At 37.4% G+C, this 21,228-nt stretch overlaps 1 protein-coding gene across 1 annotated transcript in view; it reads left to right on the top strand.

Moving 5' to 3' along the window:
* Positions 1 to 21,228, top strand: part of MORC1 (MORC family CW-type zinc finger 1) — a 148,995-nt gene that overhangs the window by 89,573 nt on the left and 38,194 nt on the right. The window contains 5 exon segments of the mRNA XM_033124165.1: positions 4,163 to 4,301; positions 17,630 to 17,695; positions 18,621 to 18,863; positions 19,054 to 19,089; positions 19,091 to 19,131. Of these exon segments, the coding sequence (XP_032980056.1) occupies positions 4,163 to 4,301; positions 17,630 to 17,695; positions 18,621 to 18,863; positions 19,054 to 19,089; positions 19,091 to 19,131 (525 nt within the window).

Below are 21,228 nucleotides of genomic sequence, written 5' to 3'. Positions count from 1 at the left end.
TTTCAGATCCCAAATATATGAACTAGATAAATGCAGAACTGTCCTGATTGAGGTTGGGGATCTGGGGGGCCAAAGATAATCTACTTCTCATTTTTATTCCCTACTCTATGCACAAAGCTTAGAGCTCTAGGGAGCAGGCTTATAAAACACCGATCTACTCACACTTCTTCATTTTAGAGAAGTGGAAATAGGAGCCCAAATGCGAGCTAAGAAACCTATTTATGAAGCCACTGGCCAACATCTTCTGATTCGTAACCTGATTCCAGCCCTAACTTGGAACTTAAATATTTTCCAAATAGGAGTAAACTGTTGGTTTAGTTTCAATATTAAGAATAGTCTGATATGTAGTGATTTCATTGTCAATGTCATTATTGCATCCAAGTGTTTAATAGAATTTTTTTTATTAGTTCCAGGTGTACAAAACAATGTAATAGACATTTCACCTCTCACAAAGTGATAACCCTTCCCCCCAATCTATTGCCCCTCTGACATCGTATATATCTATTACAATTCTATTGACTCTATTCCCTATGCTGTACTCCATATCCCATGACTATATATTAAATTATAGTTGACATACAATACTATCCAGCTTCATCTTCAGGTGTACAGCACAGTGGACAGGCATCTACACCGTCCATGAAGTGGTCTCCCTAACAAGACATGTGTGCATCGGACACCCTACAGAATCTTTACAACATAATTGATTGTAGTCCCCAAACTGTCTTTCATATCCCCGTGGTAATATTGTAGTTACCAATTTGTGCTTTCTAGTCCCCTCCCCTTCTCCCTCAATACTACCTAAGGAAATATATAGATTCAACACAATTCCTAGCAAACTACCAGTGACATTTTTCTCAGAAATAGAACATATAATCCTAAAATTTATATGCAACCATAAAAGATCCAAATAGTCATGGCAATCTTGAGAAATAAGAACAAAGTGAGAAATTTTTTAGTTTTGTTTCAATTTCTGTGTAGAGGGAGCAATGCCTGGAAATGTAAATAAAATTGACCCAAAACCCCAACCCTCAAAAAAAAAAAAAAAAGAACAGTTAATAATATTGATTACTTACTGTGAGCTAAGAACTTTTCATATTGCATAGAATAGTGCGTTGGAGTTCAGACACTGGAGCCAGTCTCCCTGGGTTTGACTCCTAGCTCCGTTAGATGCAAAACTTTGGATAGGTGACATAACTCTTTTTAACCCAGCTTGCCATCACCTAGAATAGGGTGTAATAATAATACCTTTTACATCTCTCTGGGTCCAGCTGAGCTCCATGTAAGGTTAGTCTGCTAAGTCCCTGGTCACTGGAAGGCCCCTTGATAACAAGCCATGAGATTTTCGGCCCCTCGCCACAGATCTAACCATATCCCTATGACTTCGTAGGCCAGCCTTAGACATTGACAGACCTGTGGAACTGGGAATCTGTCCCCTACAGTTTCCCTTATCTCCAGATTATCTACACTCTCATCCTCTTTTCCTTGAAAAGTGGTGAGGCCATCACAGAGCACTGTAAAATTAGTTTCAAAGCTGCATACTTCTGTCTCTTTTACACATCAAGACAGTGCCAGTTGTGAGGACAGGCGAGATAAATTTAGCTATGTTGGTGAAAACCTGAAGGACCTTAAAAACCTAAAATTCAAAAAGTCTTCTTATATTTATATTTTCTTAAGTCCTTGATTCTTTAAATATATGGACATAATTTTGACCACCTGTATTTTATTTCCTTTGAAAAGATTATAACAAAAATATGCTTAAAGTGACAGCAAGAGATTTAGTAAGTATATAAAGAAAAACGGCTGATTACTAGGGCAGTTGCATAAGAGTTGATGCTCCTTTTATTGGAAATCATTGAGAGCAAGTAGATACAGTGATTTTTAGGGAAGGAGAAATTGATCTGATGACCTCACTCAGTCCTCAGATTCAATATGGTAGGATGGGCCATGCATACTTTGAGAATATGCCATGAAATAAATTATTGCTAGACAAAACCTTGATATATATAATCTCTAATGGATTTGGACAGAATCACATAAAGTAAGTATATTGAAGTGATGAGGAGTTTAGTTATTTGTTAGGCGACATTTGATGAATAGAAAGACTGACTAACGGGGTGAAAAGTGGCATTATCTATAATATATTTACAGAAAATATAGTTTATTACCAGTTGTTATCAGGGTTAATGCCAGTGAACAGCATTTGAATAAACAATGTGTCACCAGAACTTGGGTAGGAAACATAAGAGCAGCTCTCTCCTACATAGCCATTACCTGTGTTATCTCATTTCATCTTTACAAAAATCCTGTGAACTTTCTCTGCTTCTCAGAGGAGACAATAGTGAGGCGAAGAGAGGTCCAATGACTTGCCCAGTTGCCCACTCGAAGCCAAGCATTTTATGCAAAGCTTGTTCTCTTTCTGTCTTACCACACCCAGTCTCGGAGAGCATCCTTTCCCTTTGGGAAAGCCTAATTCTAGCCTAATGCTGTGTGGTGACAAAACACAACATTTTACAAATGGTGGTATCAGGGTTGGTTACTCAGGGTAAAGTGGAGCCATTCTTTTGCAGACCACTGAAGGCTTTTTTTGTTTTCCACTTTAAGCACAGAGGGAGGCTAGACATCCTTGTCACAGTACCCAAGAACTAGATATCAGTTCGCTTTTATTACACTCATGCTGTGTATTTATGTGCATTGAAAATAGGATCACCAGCAGAGTAAAAATGATGCCTATCATTTGGCTGCACCAAAAAAGTCTGAATTTTGAAAAGGACGTTAAAAAATATCTATGGATTGTATTGTACATTAAAATTTCTTTCCAAGATCTTTGAAGACAACTGAATGCAGTGCATTTTAATAAAATATTTGTGGTTTCTCTTTTCTGAAGAGAAAACTTAATATTGCCACAGGGTTCTTTTCTCACATGAAATAGAAACCTATACAGGTACCGCCCCACAGATAGCTTCATCTCAACACTGCAGGTGGCTACATATATAGTAGGTGTCCCCTGATTTGTTTATCTACCACCTTTCCTTGAAGTTAACAACAAATACCGAAAGTGGGTGGAATTAAGTGTTCTGTTTCAAATGGGATAAGGCTCTCTCTCTCTATTCTCAACCTCCTCCTCCCTCTCCTAGCCAAATGCACATTTATTTTGTCCCTTTACCCTCCTTTTGGTACCTATATATATATAAAAAAAAAAAAACCACTTATGTTAAACAGGCTATAAGAAGTGACCTTAACATTTTGCCCTTGTCAAGCCCTCGATACCAAGGTGAACAATATAATATCTGAATTTTTCAACTCCCAGCTCCCAGAACATAGCCACAAAATGAAACGTAGGGAATAAAAGCCCTCAGACATTCCAAACTATATGTCTCAAAAGTCGTTGGTATTTTTTGTAACCATAACAAGGAAGCCCTCCTTCGCAGCCTGTTATTGTTATTTACACACAATTCTACTTGATGATATAATACATGTATTAACCCATTAGTGATTAGAAACAACACCTCAGTAAGGTTGGGAAGCTGCTTGACCGCCAGAAACAGATACACTGACAGGATGTTACAGTGGCAGGTGGGCAAGTGGGGACGGTGGCAGCATTGGGGGCTATTTGATGAAGGGCTCTAGAGCACCCCCAAGGCTGTCAGTGAGTACTACATCATATCACAGTATTGACCCGTCTTCACAGCAATCGTGAGTCATCATACAAAGGGTCCATGTGTTTCAGAGGCAGAATTATTTGGTGCATTCTGGACAGACATGTAGATTTCTATCCCAAATGTTTTGGGAAAAAAATTGTTTGGCAGTAAAAAGATAAACTTCAGTGATCCAAAAACATATTTGCAAAGGCTTCATTTCATGAGAATGCAGGATAAATGAAGCATCAGTAAATAATGAATAGCGTCCTATTCTGGGAAATATATATCACCCTTCACATTTTCCATTAAGGTTCCCCCCCCCCCTTAAGCTCTTTTCCATGCAAATTGGAGATATAAGGGCATGTATTACCTAAAGCATCAATACAATGCTCTTCCCTTGTATTCAAATTTTGGATACAAGACATAAAGAGTAAGTCCTTGTGGAACTAAATAATCTTTAACAGACAGTAAATAGTTTTATATTTTTCTGATGGTGTCTCTTATATTTGTTGATTGTGAAGTTGTCATCAGACAGAACGCTTACCTTCCATCCCCCTGGGCACCATGAGCAGAGGATCACCATCAAAAAATGAGAAAGATAAGCAACTTCAATGGTCAATCCAAAGGTATCAGAATCGACTAGCAGAACAGCAGCCACAGGTGAGCTGTTAATTCTTTCCAAAATCTGCCCAGACTCTTGAGCTGTTGGTTTCACGTGTCCAAATTGACTAAAGTGGTTTCCCAAATGTGTAGCCTCTTTTCGGCATCCTATTTTGTCACCTTCTTTTAATTTTGCATCTAAGGACTGTTCTAGAGTGAGCACGAGTACTTCAGGGGTCCAGAAAGGGAAGAGAGTTCTTAAAAAATACCATACATGTGATATCTAAGTCCATCTACACAACAGTGCGTGTGAGGAATAGGTGAATTTTTTTCCAGTCTACAGATACACAAAGCACCTAGGAGACGTCAGTCAGTAGGTCAAAGGTCACAGGGGCAAGATCATGATACAGGTCTGTAGGACTCCAAAAGTTAGGCTCTTTTTTTTTTCCATCAGGCTTCTTCCCTGAGGTAAAGAGATGTTTTTTAAAAAAATGTTAGCCTATTAATACAGAAATTCAGAGTCATATTTAATTGTTAAGAGAATTCAACAAATAAAACATTATTATCAGTAAATGTAGGTAACCATGACAATTTTAAGTGAAGGAAAAAGTGGCATGCAGAAATATTGTTTTAATCTCTGATCAACTAGTCATGAGATCTCTGTTTACTTTATGGATTTAGCACACTAATTCGTTATTTTTAAATTGTATAGCGTGTTAACTTCCTCAAATAGAACTTGAAGATGTCAGCAGCATATATCCAAATGTGTGAATACTCTCTAGTGGTCAAGACATAAAATGTTCATTCGAATAGAAAATTCTTTTGTGGGAGTTAAGACCCTCCAAGCTTAACACCTTATTGTGATGTGTATTCCTAGGTTCTCAGAAGATAATTCTTTTCCACCCCAGTTTCCCCTTCTTTCGTCTCCCAACTTGCTAGGGATCTCCTTATAAATCAGCTAGTACCTGGGATCACAGCTAAAAGACCTTCCTCTTTTAGCCTGGCGTCTCAGGGTTTCTTTAGGAAGATCCTGAGAGTCACCTTGGAAACACATTCTCCTAAGCATTCTCCATCCCTTAAAAGCAGCTCAACTTTCTACAAGTTTAGAGCCTGTAGTCATGGGTTTGATAACAGGTGAGAAGTTATGGGCGGAAAAGGGGCCACAGGTTAAATCTGACAAGCTCAGGAGACTGAAAGAAACCACATAGGATGGCATGAACATAAAAGTTCCCAACTAAGGTGGGCCATGGTAGGAAGTCACATCTTTAGCCTGTGCCTTCCTTGACAAAGGTCAGTCTTTACCTTATTTGAGCCTGTCTGTTGTCTTTTTGCATCTAGGATAACATGCCCTTGGAATGTCAGTATCCCCTTTTTTCCAGACCAGAGCAGGAAAGTATAGAATCCCTCATTCTTATTCTTGTCCCCTGACTACCATCTCTATGTGCTGTAGAAAGTGAACTATTAATTACCCTGTACTCACCTATGTAAAATAAGTACCTGTCTCTCCAATTTACTTTGATCCAATCCCAGAGATTCCCCCCGCCTTTGCTTTTTTGCTAACTCCCACCCTCTTAATCTATCACCAATGGTAGAGTAAGACTTCTCCTTTGATTCTATGTATAAAATAAGCTGCAAACCGCCATTTTGCGGAGCATTTCTCAGTCTGATGAGATTTTGCTTCCCAGCAATTGTAATCAGTTTGGCTCAAATAAACACATAAACTTTCTCTTAGACTGGATGTTTTTTCTTCGACAAAGTAAAGGTATCGTAGCCTGCGGTTATTTTCTTAAATAGGTGAAGTCAGATCTTTCCAATGTGGAATATCTTAATTTGTTCTGTTTCTTGTTTTGTTTACCACTCCTTGTAGCTTCGTGAAAGCATTCAGCACACTCAGAATTGATTTTATCTTTGTTGCAGTCTCTAGATATTTTGTTTTTCCTATAAAGGTCAGAGCTGATCCTTGGAAGTAATAGTGCCAATCATGAAGTTTTAATTGTCTTTTTGTTTGTTTAGGATTGGGTGTTTTATTCATTATTGAGGGAGAGATTGTAGTGGTAACTAATAAACAGATTTGAGCCATCCGTTCTGCTTATTCTTTCTTTCTCTATAGTTGATTTTTTCATAAAAAGTTGAGCCAGTCTGTTTCAAATATAAACAAAGATGTTTAACAGTACTTAAATAGTAACTTACTCCCACCAGTTCAAAGGATATAGGCTCTTCACCATTCTCCTCGGCTGCGCCCTTTTGTGAAAATAATCCTGGCATCTTTAACCCACTCCCAGCACTCACTGCCCTTACCTGACTCTGTTGTTTTGGTAGTCAAGGAAAATTTTGGTTAGGGTTCACCCAGACACGGGCAACCAGTTAATTTTGAGGTTGTCATTGAGCACATACGTACCCTTGGATCTGTCCCACGCTAGACATTGTTGGGAATACAGAGTAACTAGTGCAAGAATGTAAACTCCTTGAGTGCACGGATAGTCTTGATCCTGTTTACTCTGATTCTATATTACCTAAAACTGCCTGACATGTCGTAGGTACTCAATACATACTTATTTAATCAATAAATAGCCATGCCCTCAGATAATATACAATCCCTTTGTGGACCAAGTTTAATGGCTATTTTTTAAATTAGCAATCACTATAAGACAATACTAGTTCAATACTTGTCTGAACATAACTGAAACTACAGTAGAAGTTCATTACTTCTACTGAGAAGATAATGAGGGCAGCTTCAGTCAAAAGATATTTCATAGAGGATGTGGCACTTAACCTGCAATTTAAAGTCTCTTTAGGGTAAATAGAGGTAAAGGTCAGGGCATTCCATATGAGAAGAACATTATAAAGGAAGATTTGGAGATGAACACAGGCTTTTTCCTTCATGGAAACAATCTTTTAAATTACATGCTAAACATGTATTTTTAAAAATAAACCCAGCATTTGTGTGACATATCTGTCATTTTAAAAACTATGTAACTCATTATAAAATATGTTAATTGCTGAAAAGAATACCTTGGAAGGTGACCTCAATTTCCCTTTCACAAAAATAATCCATGAAAGTATTCAAAACCTATTTTGGTGATAGCTGCCTGAGGCCAGAAAGAAGACTCAAAACCATTCAATGTTCAATGTGAATTTACTCTCTTTCTGACTGCCTTTTAGAAGAATGCTGTTAGACTATGACATAGGCAAGGATGAGAAAGCCGAAAAAACAGGGCATCGATGCCATTCAGGTTCCATGCAGACATGATTCAGGTATAAGGTATACACCACTGAAAAGTCAAGAACTGGCTAATGTATTGCCATGAGTCCCGATGTCTATTTGTGGTGCCCATTTTCTCAATATCAGGAAGTAATAAGATGCATGCCATGTAATTATGGTTTGCCCATTTCCTGTTTTCTCCGTGCTTCTCACTAACAATGGCCACGTAGCTATTGATCAGACCTGGGAAGCAAATATAAAAATGACCTAAATCTGCACACCCCATTTATTACTTCCTTGCATTTCACCTTTAATGGCAGAAAGCATACTGATCTGAAAAATGAAGAGCTGACTAGGTAAATCAAAGACCTTTCTGGATCTTAGATTCAGTGGTTCAGGGTTTTGTGCCACTGACAACCAGAAGGGAGAGAATAATGGTAGGAAAGGTAGCATTACTAGTATCAGAAATCAGCAGCTACAGCCTCTTCTCCACCCCTTATCTACCTTACTGGTACGTAGAATGACTAAGTCTAATTTCTGGGCACACCACCCATAGGACACCCTAGTGAGAGAATACTCACAGTGAGTCAGAAAACTGTTCTGGTAAAAGAGGTATTCCAATGATTAGATCTGGTTCTCTAGGAGAAAATGAAGTAGCTTGATCCAGAGCCGTCGTTTTCACAGATGGTATCTTATTTAATCACCACATTCCAGCTAGTTCCATCAATTACAACAACAGAGGAAAGTGTGAAGTTCAAAGAAGTTAAATAACTTGAATCAAGTCACACATCTTTAAATGATAAAGTTGGAATTTGTTTCCTTTTTGCCTAATTCCGGCACGGATTTGCTCATAATCTCACAGGATAAAAACAGACAAAAAGGATATGAGAACATTTGTAAAGGCAACAAGCTGATATATTGCAAGTCTTATTTGTTAAGGGAAATACGTAAGTTTTCACTAATAAACCTAAGAGGAGAGCTCAAATTCAAGATGTAATTGGCAATCTGTGGCAACAAGCCAAGCCCCTCTTTACAGCTTGTGCTTCTGAAACAGACCATTCCACTTTCTCCTTTCTGAATAGATGAATGAGTAATCTGTCCTAACTGTGCGGTTCCAGCTCATTCGTTACCTGCTGTTTTCTATATCGAGTGACAAGTGCCACCTGCTGGCCATTTTCATTTTCATTGTGTCATTCCGATTGCTCAACTACTAGTTGGCCTATTATCTGGATAATTGTTATTCTGTTCTTCAGTAAACTTAGACGACAATTTTAAAACCATAAAATTACAAATTCCGTTCCTCTGTATTTGAGGACTGGAAAGTCCTCAATTTTTCCCCTTTCTTAGTTTTAACTCAGTTTAGATTCTCTTCTACCTTCATGAATTTGTCACAATCAAGCACAAGAAATATAGTTTTGGATACCTTTCATTCAGGGGTTTTTTTTTTGGGTGTGGTGTCACTTTAAATTCACTTCATGCTCTCAAGTATTATAAGACAGATGATAACTTGATTCCCTGAGTGAAGCCTACTCTACATTTAGCCATTTGTACATACGTAATGTTTTATAATCAATGTTAGTGCAAATGTGCTGTATTGCACATGTATTCTCTAGGTCTTTCTGGGTTAATCTTTTCTGATTGATATTAATTTCTCATCCGACAGTAAAACCAGGCTCTTTCTCACCTGACAGTTACGTTGCTGGCGTTAGTGTCTTCCCTTCTGCAGGGTTCTCTCCTGAGCTGCTCCCAATTCCTCCTTATGAATGTTCTCTGCTTCCACGCTGCTCTGCCTTTGTTCCTGCCATTTTGTCTGAAGTGGCCTCTGCCCTCTCGTAGTCCTTTAAGGTCCCAAACTCATGTCATTTCTATATAAAGTCTTCTCTCATTTCCCTACTATAAGAATACTTCCTTCTCTCCAGTTGCCTGTGTCCTTGACGTGTGTCTTTCTTAAAGCATGTTTTACTTTTTACCCGGTATTAACAGTTACATGTATATCTGATCTGTCTCTTATGTTAGACTGTAAGCTTTTAGAAAGAAGGGACCATTTTTATTCATCTTTGCATTCCCAAACAACAGTTAGACCTGGACCTATCACGCAGTAGGCGCTTCTCAAGCAAGAGTGAAAGATCAAAGGAATTGAATCGAGGCTGAATTCTTTACAAAGAAGTACAAAAATAAAATTTTTCCTCTGGTTAGATTGGTTGACTATAGATATGTTACACTTAAAACTTTCTGCATATGTTATTGGAGACCAAAATGTTTTTATACTTGGTCAAAATAAAGTGTTGTATTTGGATGGGAGTAGAGACCGCATTTGTCATGGTCATAGTCTTTGCATCAAATGAATAGACTGTAAAATTCCATGCCTGTTGAAATGGAACTCCAGCAGTAGCTTTCTGTTCTTTTGCAGTACACACGTGGACACAAAAAATGAAATAGTTTAATCTGATAAGTCCCACATTGGTTGTTTTAGCAGTAAATATGGAGCGGAGAAGGCTTGCTGATCTTTTAGCTGTGTTTTTCAAATTGAAATGGCGTATCTGAGTACAACTTTGTAATGAAGAATGTGGACACATTTTCCCATTTAGAATTTAATCTTTTTAACGTCTCGTTATGGTGCTGGATGCTGAAATTTCAAGTCTGTATAACTATAGAGACAGATGCCTTAGAAAATACTTTTATCCGTCAAGAGTACTTTTTCGCCTCCTTACATAACTGCCATAGCCTAAAATTTATGATGTCTAAAGACCCTTGTCTAACAAGAGGCTATTATAGTCACTGTAGTTGAAATATTTTACTTTATTACTCTTGCTACAAAGATCTCATTTCTCTATGGTGATGCATTGCTTTTCCAAAAGGGATAATGCATAATATAGTCACACTTTTGGGCCCTGTGTTCACAGCATAGCAAATGCGACATTAAATGAATTGCTCATGATGAACTAATTTAGAAGTTCCTTGAAAGTAAGTATCACATGTTCTTTTTCTTCTGTACCTCCACCATAACCCCTGGTTCACTGCTGGGCACAGTAGGTGTCTAACAGAAACTGTTTAGCTTCTCAACTTGAAACGCCTGTCCAGATTGTTTTCTTTCTTATTCTTTCCTGAAGAGCTGATGTCATACTATCTGACAGAACAGCATTCAGTTTATTGAACAAACTGGTACACTACCAGCAGTTAGAGGGATACCAGAATAGCCTGGATTCAGGGCATTATGGTGTGGGGAGACCAGGGTAGTGCTTGCTCCTGGCTTCATAAGTCACCCTATTCTGTCCTGGAGATTGAGATCAAGGAATACCACCACTTGTCTGCTCCTGGGTTTCACAGAAGTGACCACATGCTGCCACTGAGAGCCAACAGGGATGTGAGTCCAGAGGAACTCATCCTGACTCCAAGGACAGAAGTGGCTTTGACAATGCTGAGCAGTTTTGCCACACGACATCCCTCTGTTTGCATGTCTATCAGTCATTTCTATTCCATCGACAGAGATAAAGAAGTAGAGATTCAGGTGTATTGCCTGAAATGCTGTCCACTGGAAGGAGTACTAATTTGGGTTTCAATGAAAATATGCCTATTTGATCTCTGCCCTATAAAATTTCCTTAAGCACTTGAACTGTATATACAACCAGTTCTCAATTAGTGTGCATGCTAATCAGGGGCAATCAGAGGCTGTCGGGTATCCCGGGAACACCTCAGGGCCCGTTCTCTGACTCTGTTCAGAATAAGGTACAGGTTTTTGGCTTCCTTCCAAAGCAGGCTTCTCGCTGGTCCCTTCGAAAGGAACCCTGTGCCTCTGAGCCCAGCACTCCTGAGTCCTCCCCTCTGAGCTTGAATCCTGCTTCTCATCTTGTTTGACTTATCTCCCCACTCAGGATCCAACCTTGCATTTTGAATTCAGTTAAGGAACCGTACTTGTTGGTCATTCTGATTTTGAATTCAAACCCCATCATTCGGTCCCCTGATTGAACCTTGTTAAAGCTTTGTCCCCTGATCAAATTCTTGATCTGAATCTGGTTCCTTACTCTGTCCTGACTCCTGTAGGCTCAAGTAAAATTCAAACCTAAATCTCATTTGAGTTGTTTTCCACCTAGTCATTTACCAGCATGTTCCTTAGTGCCTGACCAGGTTCAGCCTTCTAGCAGAGGGTGGTGCTGGTGGGGCTCTCTGAACATACCTCGGGGTTTTAATCCAGTCCTAGAGAACTAACTGATGTTTGTCCGTGACCTTTGCTGTACAATCCGCCTAGAATCCGCCTTCCCCTATTCAGAGACTCTTCGAGAAGGTCTTCTAGCCAAGACCACTAGTAATAATTCCTGGCATTTGAAAACAACTAAGATTTATTTAAAATGCTCTGAACAAGGATAGATCTAGTTTTTGTTTTGTTTTGTTTTGGAGCCTGAGGCTTATACAGTTTTGAAGGGACCCCTTTCAAAAAAGAAAATGCAAAATTATAAATATGAGGTTAGGGACAGGACCATGGATGGAGCCTGTGTAAGGGAGGGGTCCTGAAGCTTAAGCTTCATTGGCTTTGCGGATTATCTGCCACTTGTATACTGTGCCATCTGACAACAGATCTATAAAGATAATGGTGATGATAAAACAGATACTGTTATTAGTAAGCAAATACTCATTAAGTAACTGAGACAGAATTTGAAGCAGATTGGCGGTGTTATGTAGATTTCTGTTCTTACAAAAAGTGCAATCAAAGATGTAAAAATGTATTCCTCAAATAGAAAAGCATATATGTCATTTTTTAGAATACATTTAAAAATTATAGGCCAATTCCATAACCAATGCTGAAAATCTTTATCTACCTATTAGTAGAAAGGTGTCTATTCGTGGAAATATGTGTCTCAAATTAATTTAGCTGGGAAAACTTTTAGAAGAACTTGTAACATTTTTCATTAAAGTCTACTTCATTTAGTACACATAACATGTGCCAGTTTATTTTAGTTCACTAATTATATGTGTATACCTGTTTCCACAAATGTTACAATAGATAAAACTGAAGTATCCTACTGTTTGTCTTAATGCTTTAGAAAATGTTCTCCTAATCTTACTTTTTTAATATTTTGCTTTGATACTTTCCCTTTAATTCCGTATCTGTTATGATCTAAGCATTGTACTAAGTCCATTGTTTTTGTTTGTTTGTTTGTTTTAAGATATTATTTTTTTAGAGTAGTTTTAGGTTCATAGCAAAATTAAGAGGAAGATACAGAAATTTCCCATATGCTCCCTGCCCCAACACATGCATAGTCTTCCCCATTGTCAGCATCCCTAATCAGAGAGATACATTTGTTATAACTGATGAACCTACATTGACACATCATAATCCTCAAAGCCCGTCATTTACTTATGGTTCACCATTGGTGTTGTATGTTCTATGGGTTTAGATAAACTTGTAATGACATGTATCATTATAGTAACATACAGCATATTTTCACTGTTCTAAAAATCCTTCCTCTGTGCTCTATTCTTCTCTCCTCTGTCAACCCCTGCCACCCAGTGACCTTTTAACTGGCTGCATAGGTTTGCCTTTTTCGGAATGTTGTATAGTTGGAGTCATACAATGCATAGACTTTTCAGATTGACTTCTTTCACTTAGTAATATGCATTTCTGGTTCCTACATGCTTTTCCATGGCTTGATAGTTCATTTCTTTCTGTTGTTGAATAATATTCCATTGTTCGGATGTACCACAATTTATCCATTCACTGACTGAAGGACATCTTGGTTACTTTCAAGTTAGGGCAATTATGAATAAAGCTGCTATAAACATCCACGTGCAGGTTTTTGTGTGGACTTACATTTTCACCTCCTTTGGATAAATATCGTGGAGCACTTTGTTGGATCATATGATAAGAGTATTTTTAGCATTGTGAGAAACTGCCGAACTGTTTTCCAAAGTGGCTGTATCATTTTGCATTCCTACCAGTGATGAATGAGATTACCTGTTGCTCCACATGCTCGCCAGCATTTGGTGTTGTCAGTGTTCTGGATTTTGGCTATTCTAATAGATGTGCAGTAGTATCTTCTTATTATTTTAATTTATATTTCTCTGATGACCTATGATGTGGAGCATGTTTTAATATGCTTAATTGTCATCTGTGTCTTCTTTGGTGAGGTGTTTGTTAAGGTCATTGACCCATTTAAAAAATTATTATTCAATTTATTGGGGTAATGTTTGTTAATGACATTATATAAATTTCAGGTATACAATTGTGTACTCTATTGTGTGCACACCACTCAACGTTAGTCTCCTTCGGTCACCTGTATTTGACCCCCTTTACCCTCTTCGTCCTCCCCCAAATTCCTTTCCCTTCTAATAGCCATTATTCTATTGTCTGTATCTAGGAATTTGGTTTTTTGTTGTTTGTTTTTTTTCATTTGTTGCTTTTTGTTTATATGCTACATATGAGTGAAATCACATGATTCTTGTCCTTTTCTGTCTGACTTCCTTCACTTAGCATAATGCTCTCAAGATTCATCTATGTTGTTGTAAATGGCAGTATTTCATCTTTTCTTTTAGGACTGAGTAGTATTCCATGGTACATAGGTACCACATCTTCTTTATCCAATCATCTGTTGAAGGACAGTTGGGTTGTTTCCACATCTTGGCCATTGTGAATAATGCTGCAATGAACATAAGGATATATATATATTTTGGTCCATTTGTAATCTATGTTTTTCATTGTTGAGTTTTGTACATTTTGGATAACAGTCTTTTATCAGATGTTTCTTTTGCAAATATTTTGTCCCAGTTTGTGACTTGTTTTCTCATTGTCTTGATGCATTGGTTTTTACAACTTAAAGGCTATTTCTCAGATCAGCAAGATAAGGTGTTTTTTTTTTTAAATTAAAGTTTATTGAGGTGACAATTGCTAGTAAAGTTATGTTGGTTTCAGGTGTACAATTCTGTAATACATCATCTATATATCACATTGTGTGTTCACCACCCAGAGTCAGTTCTCCTTCCATCGCCGTATATTTGATTCCTTTTACCCTCATCTACCATCCCCCTCCCACCACTCACTCTGGTAAAGGATAAGTTTTAGAGAGTAAGCCAGGTGGGTTGAGGAGTCAATGAAAAGTAAAGAAATGGAAGCTATGCATAATAAGCTACTTTAGGAAATTTTTCTGAATGGACAGAGAAAATACGGTTGAAGCTGGGAGGGTAGTTATGTTTAAGGTAGATTTGTGGTTGGGAGAGATTTGGCAATGTTTCTGGACTAAGATAAAGGAACCAGTGAAAATGGAAAAAAGTTCACATCAGAGATGAGGCCTGATTGGTATAGAGAGACTGTAGCAAAGATAGGAAGGAAGGATTACTAGGGCTCAGGTAGAGAGTTTAAGTTAGGGTAAGAGGATGGATATTTTTTCCCTGTGAGATTTTGGGAGAGAAATTAGAGGTGTTCACACATACCTAATAACCTAATTTTGTCTTTAAAGAAGAGTCAGGATCATCTGCTGACAATGAAGGAGGCAGGCTTTGTGTACAGGGCATAATGAAGATTTGGGGCAACCTTTGTGAGGAGGGGGACAGAAGGTAACTAGGGACAAGTAAGACAATGTTCATAAGAGGACAAGAACCATGCATATTTTATGGTGTGGATTCAACAGGTATGCAAATTTTAGCAGACTGAAATTTCTAAGCAAAGAGGGAAAATGATCAATGATCTGATTGATCTAAGGCTGGGGATTATCAGGATGGGTGTGGCAAAGCATAGTTGAAGTGATGAACTATTTTTTTCTCATGCAGAATTGGGAATGGAAGGGAAGCCAAGAGGGGATATGATGAATTGAGAGAAAAGAGAGGAACTGCGGGAATGGAAGTTTCAATGGCTATGGAAAGCACTGATAATTAAAACTATGAGTTATAGGGAAGTAAAAGAATTTCAGATAATTTTTAAGATATAGAAAGAATGGTGTTAATTGACTTAACTTGAACAATTCCTGGAGTTACAAGGTGCAGGAAAATATATGATAAATTAAAGAAAAAGATGAACAGCCTTCAGAGTGGTAGGAGAATAGGATCCCAATAGTCTTAAGGATATAGTGTACCTTTACTGTAAATATGGTGAAATCATTCAGTGACTCTAGTTAAACTTTCTGGATATCAGACTAAAGTGGAGAAAGATTTTCAGTGCAGTCATCTTTGAATGCTTCTCTCCCTATCTACTACTGTGTTCTTCCAGTTATGAGTGAATTTTGCCTTTCCCTGGAAGCATTATTTTTGGAGGTCATTTCAGTGTTAGGTATTGTTTTCTATATTGCCTTAATGTGTTTTATTTGACCATCATTTTTGATGTTTTTCTGCTTAAAATGGAGTAGAGATATTTTTGCTATGCTTTTCTATAATGTCTGAAGTTCTTTTGTAGGAACAACTCTGAAGTTAATATGAGAGGAAAATTTATGAAATATAAAAATTTTTATTTACTCATAACTCTAGTGATGCGATTTTTAGCAGTTCAGATCAAAACTAATTACAGTGAAACTATGTAGCAAAAAGTAATTATCTTTAAGCTAGCACCAAAAATGATGCAAAACCAAATAGTTTAACTGTATTATATATTGTCGCTAAGCTAGGCTCAATCCAGTTTGCTATATTGGCAACATGACTCATGCCAGGGTGTTGTAGCCATTGGAAGAGAATATACACTGGCATTTAATATAAAGCATCTCAGAGATATGGTAATATCTGAGAAGTTGTGCAGGAATAGTCACACCATGGATACTGAATAGACTTGTGGCAGTGTTTCAACTGTGGAAGAGATGAACAATAAGTTTTGGGAGCATCTGTTTATCCTGTCAATCTTTAGCATTGTACTGCATACCTATTAAGTGCTAAACATTGTGCTAGATACTGTAGATAAAAAATGAGTTTGGAAGTTCACAATCTATTGAGAGAGACACACTTGTTAACACATCGTGTTAGTGATAACTAAAACAGTGTGATACATGCCATGATAAAAGTAGGTAAAGCATTATAAGAAATTTCTGGTATAAATATGGCAATATAGCTTAGCATGGAAGTCTTCTAACAATAACAAGGAAAACAGATAATGAAAATGTAAACTCAAATTTCAGTCAGACTAGGAGACACATACTAAAATATGGCTCAAGGCTGCTCAAAGCAGTGAAGATAATGCAGGAACTCAACAAGAGGAAGGGGAGAGAAATGGAAGAAAGAGCACAACAATAGCACTTTAAAGAAACAATACAAATGCATTTATTGAAGAAGGGTACATCTGGAGATGGAAGAGCTGTATCCGTTGTCTGCAGAAGCCAGGAGGCAACAGGAACCTTATGGGGCCTGCTTTGTTTCACAGAAGTAGAAGATGTTGAATGCACATTAAAACACTCAAAAATATCGTATTTGCAGAAGTAGTGTGTGTGTGTGTGTGTGTGTGTGTGTGTGTGTGTGTGTGTGTGTGTTTTAGATGAGGTTTTACTTGTGGAAAGAAAGAAAAGGAAAGAAATTTGCCTAGAATCTCCCACCTACCTTTCCTCTGGCAAAGAGCTAGTCCTGGAAAACCTAACTCTTATATTGATAAATTTAAGAAATTTGCTAGTATAGCAGCTAAAAATGATATCATACTGAAAAAGAAAAACAGTTCAGAATATGAATAAAACACCACTAAAATTATATAACATATATCATAAGAAAAAAACATCAAAATTTAGCTTAAAATGCGCTTCTTTTTCAAAAAAGCTAGCTGTTGGGGATAAGGCCACATCCAGTTAGTAGGGACACAGTTAAGGCCAGTCTACCCTCCAAAGTCTCTTGAAGCTCAGGCCTAGAGCTCTGAATGAGACAGAGCTATTTCTGGAGATCAGGATTCACTCAGATGCTGGGACCTGAAAGTGGAGAACAGAGGGTCCCCAGAGTGGGAAGACAAGGACTGTGGAGATGTTTTGGTACAGTGGCACCCTAAAGTTTCTCCTAAGACATTTATTTGTTCTGTAGCGTCTCAACAAACCATTGGGTTCTCTGGTATCGTCCAGTCACCACTAATCAAAACGTTGTTATAGCACACCTAAACTGAAAGGGACCCCTACATAATTATCAGAGAGGGTATGCAATCTTAAAACTTCTTCTTTAAGAAATGAAGAATACTGAATTATTGTAATATGCCAGTTGAAAGTTATTTTACTCACATTTGTCTCATGTCTTTTCTCCATAAAAGCCACAATTTATACCAGCAAGTAGGATCCCTGAGTTCACTACCACCTGCCAAACTTCAGCATCAAACGTGAGTAATTAAAGTAGAATTCAATTATTTGTGTCATGTTTCTCATATGAAGGCTAAGACTTGTCCTGGGCCAAATGTCATCATGGCTTATGAGGTTCAGAAGTGACGCACTTCTGAGTGAATTTTTTTAAACTGTCTTCATTTTTTTTCCTCACTTGAGCGATACATGCTTATTAGGGAAAACTCAGAAAATACAATATAAATAAGAAAATTTGTCCTGTTGTCTTCCTGCAGATGATGACCATTTTAAATTTTTTAATGTATTTATTTCCAAATTTTCTATGTGTATATATGATATATATAATATCTATTTATCGATTGATTGAGTCTGTCTGTGGATAGATACTTGCCTAGAAATATGTTGTATATTTAATCCTACATTGTTTAGTGTGTTTGCTAAATGTCATATTACATTATATTCCTCAAATGTCGTTAGTATCTAAAAGTTAAAGTGTAGAGGGAATATTTTTGAATCTTCAGATAAAACTTTTCAGTTACACCAATCACACAAAAAATATGGAAAACTCTACAGTTTTAGTTACTCACATTTCTTAACAGGCAGATGATGGGATAGATAAGCTCCAGCCAACCTTAAGATAAATAGATTACTGATATATATGCACCATGGAGCCAAAGGCAAGTGAATCTCTGCTGGGAGGAAGTCAGGAAGCATACTGATCTCAATTTGGGGTCTTCTGCATTCTCGAAGTTATATTTGTGACTAAGCCCAGCTCTGCTGAATCAGATTCTGAATGAGCCATTATAGTGGTATTCATTTGCTAAAGTCTGTTTCTAAGCTTCTGCTTTTTAAGGTTTTTGTTAGTAATAAATTTCACCTAATGCCATAAGGTTTTGAGGGACGTGGTGATTAATTATAAATAAGCTGGCTACCAAAACAATAAAAATATGTTCTTTCTTTTTTAAGGAAAATACAAAAACTCAGAAAATCAGGCCTTCGGGTAATGACTTGAAGTGTGAGTCTCTTGCATCCTTAGAGATTTCGGTCAGCCACAGAGGCTGTAAAAGAAACACAGAAGGGACAGACTCTGATATAGAGTACATTTCAGAGACTAGAATTCTGAAGAAGTCTACACAAAGGAAAGTGAAACAACAGCAGAGACATTCAGCAGCCCTGCCAGAAAATGTCAACCTCGCTGAGGGATACCAGGTGGTATTTTTTTTTTCTTATTCACCAAATGTATAGTAAATCCATGTATTCCGGAAATAGCATTTGGTAAAGGTTTTGCTTCATTTTCACATTTTTAAAGCGCTCTAATAATAGCATACACATTGTAATCTGAGTTTCCTGGACAATGTCCCAATTTCTATTTTTTCTTCTGTATTCTCTCTTTTGGAAGGAAAGTCAGATTGCTAATATCAGCACATCACCACAATGTGTAAAGAGCTCAACCAACTGAAGGGCCCCCAAAGAACACCTGGATGGAAAAGAATTTTAAATCTGTATTTAAGAGAGACATATTCATTCATGTAGGATAAACCTGTAATCTTGAGGATTTTGCATTCATTGCTTTATAACAAAAATGCTTAGTCAACTTCTATGGTAGGTAATTACCCCTATAGTCAAGGTTTGGAAAAATGGGATATGATTTCAATAGTACCACTAAGTGTTAAGAATGATTTTAACAAATGCACCACCCCAGAATGCCTACATATCCAAATGAGTTTGTTTCTTTTAAAAGAATCACTATACTTTCATCCTGACAATGTTACCCTTGATTAATTCCTTTTTGAGAGTTTGCCATCAGACTCAGTTGATAATAATAATACCTACAACTGAATGGGCCTTTACCCTGTGCCAGATTCAGTGCTAAATGATTATAGACATTATCTCACTACCATTTTAAATCTTTAATGAGCCAAAATTCATTGCCTCGTTTACCTGCCTTGTTCATCAAATTTGACTTCTAATGCCTTTTTACTGTTTCCAGAAATTAAATTCACCCTTCAAGGGTGGATATGGGACACCATAAAAAATATTAAAAGGAATTGCCATAGGCTCTGAAAGCAATATATTAATTCATTCAGCAAATATCTGCTGAACTTCTGCCCTGTGTTAAGATACTATAGTAAGCATTGTGGGAGACAAGATATTTTAGGCATGGTTCTTTCAAAAGGAATTCTTCTGAACAATAGTTACATTACAAAAATATCTCACACATTCCTTTGTAATATCTTTGGCAAATAGTGTATAGAGTTTTCTTGAAAATCTTTAGTGATGGAGACTTATTATCTCCTAAGGCAGCCTTTTCTTATTCTGTTTTTGGGTAGGTCATTCTCTATAAATACTTGAAGTCCAGTTCCCTATACTTTTGAAGTTTGGGCCCTAAATCTTTTTTTTTTTTTTTTTTTTTTTTTTTTTTTACTATAGAAGCCAAGCTTAATCTTTGTACAATCATTAGAATTTTACTTTGAATTATGTATCATACCCATACAAGTTCATATATTTAGCAGATATTTATTCCATCCTTGCTATTTTCCAAACACTACATGTTTGTAATACTTTGTTAGAAAGTAGTTTTATCACTTTATAGTGACGTGTGTGTGTGTGTGTGTTGGTGTGTGAGAGATTTGGGATTTTGTTGGCATATTATGTGGATAGGTTGCACGCTGCAAAAACACACAAGTGATTGAAAAATTAAAGTGTGCCCAAGTGTTAGAGTGGGACATTTTTTATTTTAAATATAGAGATTCACTTAGTGTAATATATATATTTAACTGTGAGGAAAACCACATATAATCCCTGACCCATCAAATTTACAGGGAGACAGATAAACCAGTAATTATGCAGATGCATGTAAACTGCTACTGTGGCATTTTTTATGACAGCATGAGTGTTTATAACAGGGGATTTGACTCTGTCTGGGAGGACAGGGAAATTTTCCCCAAAAAAGTGGTGACTAAACTTTTAGGGTTAAATTCCAATTAAATTCGTAAAAGGAGAGGAAAAGTATTTCCAAGCAATGAAAACACTTGCTAAAGAGGGAACATGGTAAATACAAAGTTCCTTAGGAAGACACCTAAGCTATGATGGGGCAAAGAGATAGAAAGGTGCTGTGGTGTGAGGTGAGTAGAGGGTGACCTGACCTCACAAGTCCTATATATAGGCTTTGGTAAGGAGTTTTACATTTATCCTAAAAGCAATGGGAAACCATTGAAGGGTTTCAAGTAGAAAAGTGGCATGATTAGATTTTCCATTAGAAAAGATTGCTTTGGCTGAGTATGGAAGAAAGGTTAGTAGAGAGCAGTTAGGCTATTACAGTGGTGATATGGAGAAATAATGGTAGTGTGGACTAAGGTGATGGTGCAGAAGTGGAGAGAAGTGGATACGTTTGTTCCTTCTGTGTTGTCTTGAGGAAGGAACACTGACCCATCATGGTGGTATATTGGATATAGATGCTGAACAGAGGGAAATGGCAAGAATGACAACAGAATTTCTGGCTCTTGCACCTGGTTGGATGGTGATTCTGTTCATTGAAGTAAGGAATCCTGGAAGGTGGCTGAGCCTGTGAGGA

Source organism: Rhinolophus ferrumequinum, chromosome 2, assembly GCF_004115265.2.
Source record: "Rhinolophus ferrumequinum isolate MPI-CBG mRhiFer1 chromosome 2, mRhiFer1_v1.p, whole genome shotgun sequence".
Taxonomy (NCBI): domain Eukaryota; kingdom Metazoa; phylum Chordata; class Mammalia; order Chiroptera; family Rhinolophidae; genus Rhinolophus; species Rhinolophus ferrumequinum.
The sequence above is the reverse complement of the archived record's forward strand: the minus strand, read 5'-3'. Positions and strand labels throughout refer to the sequence as shown.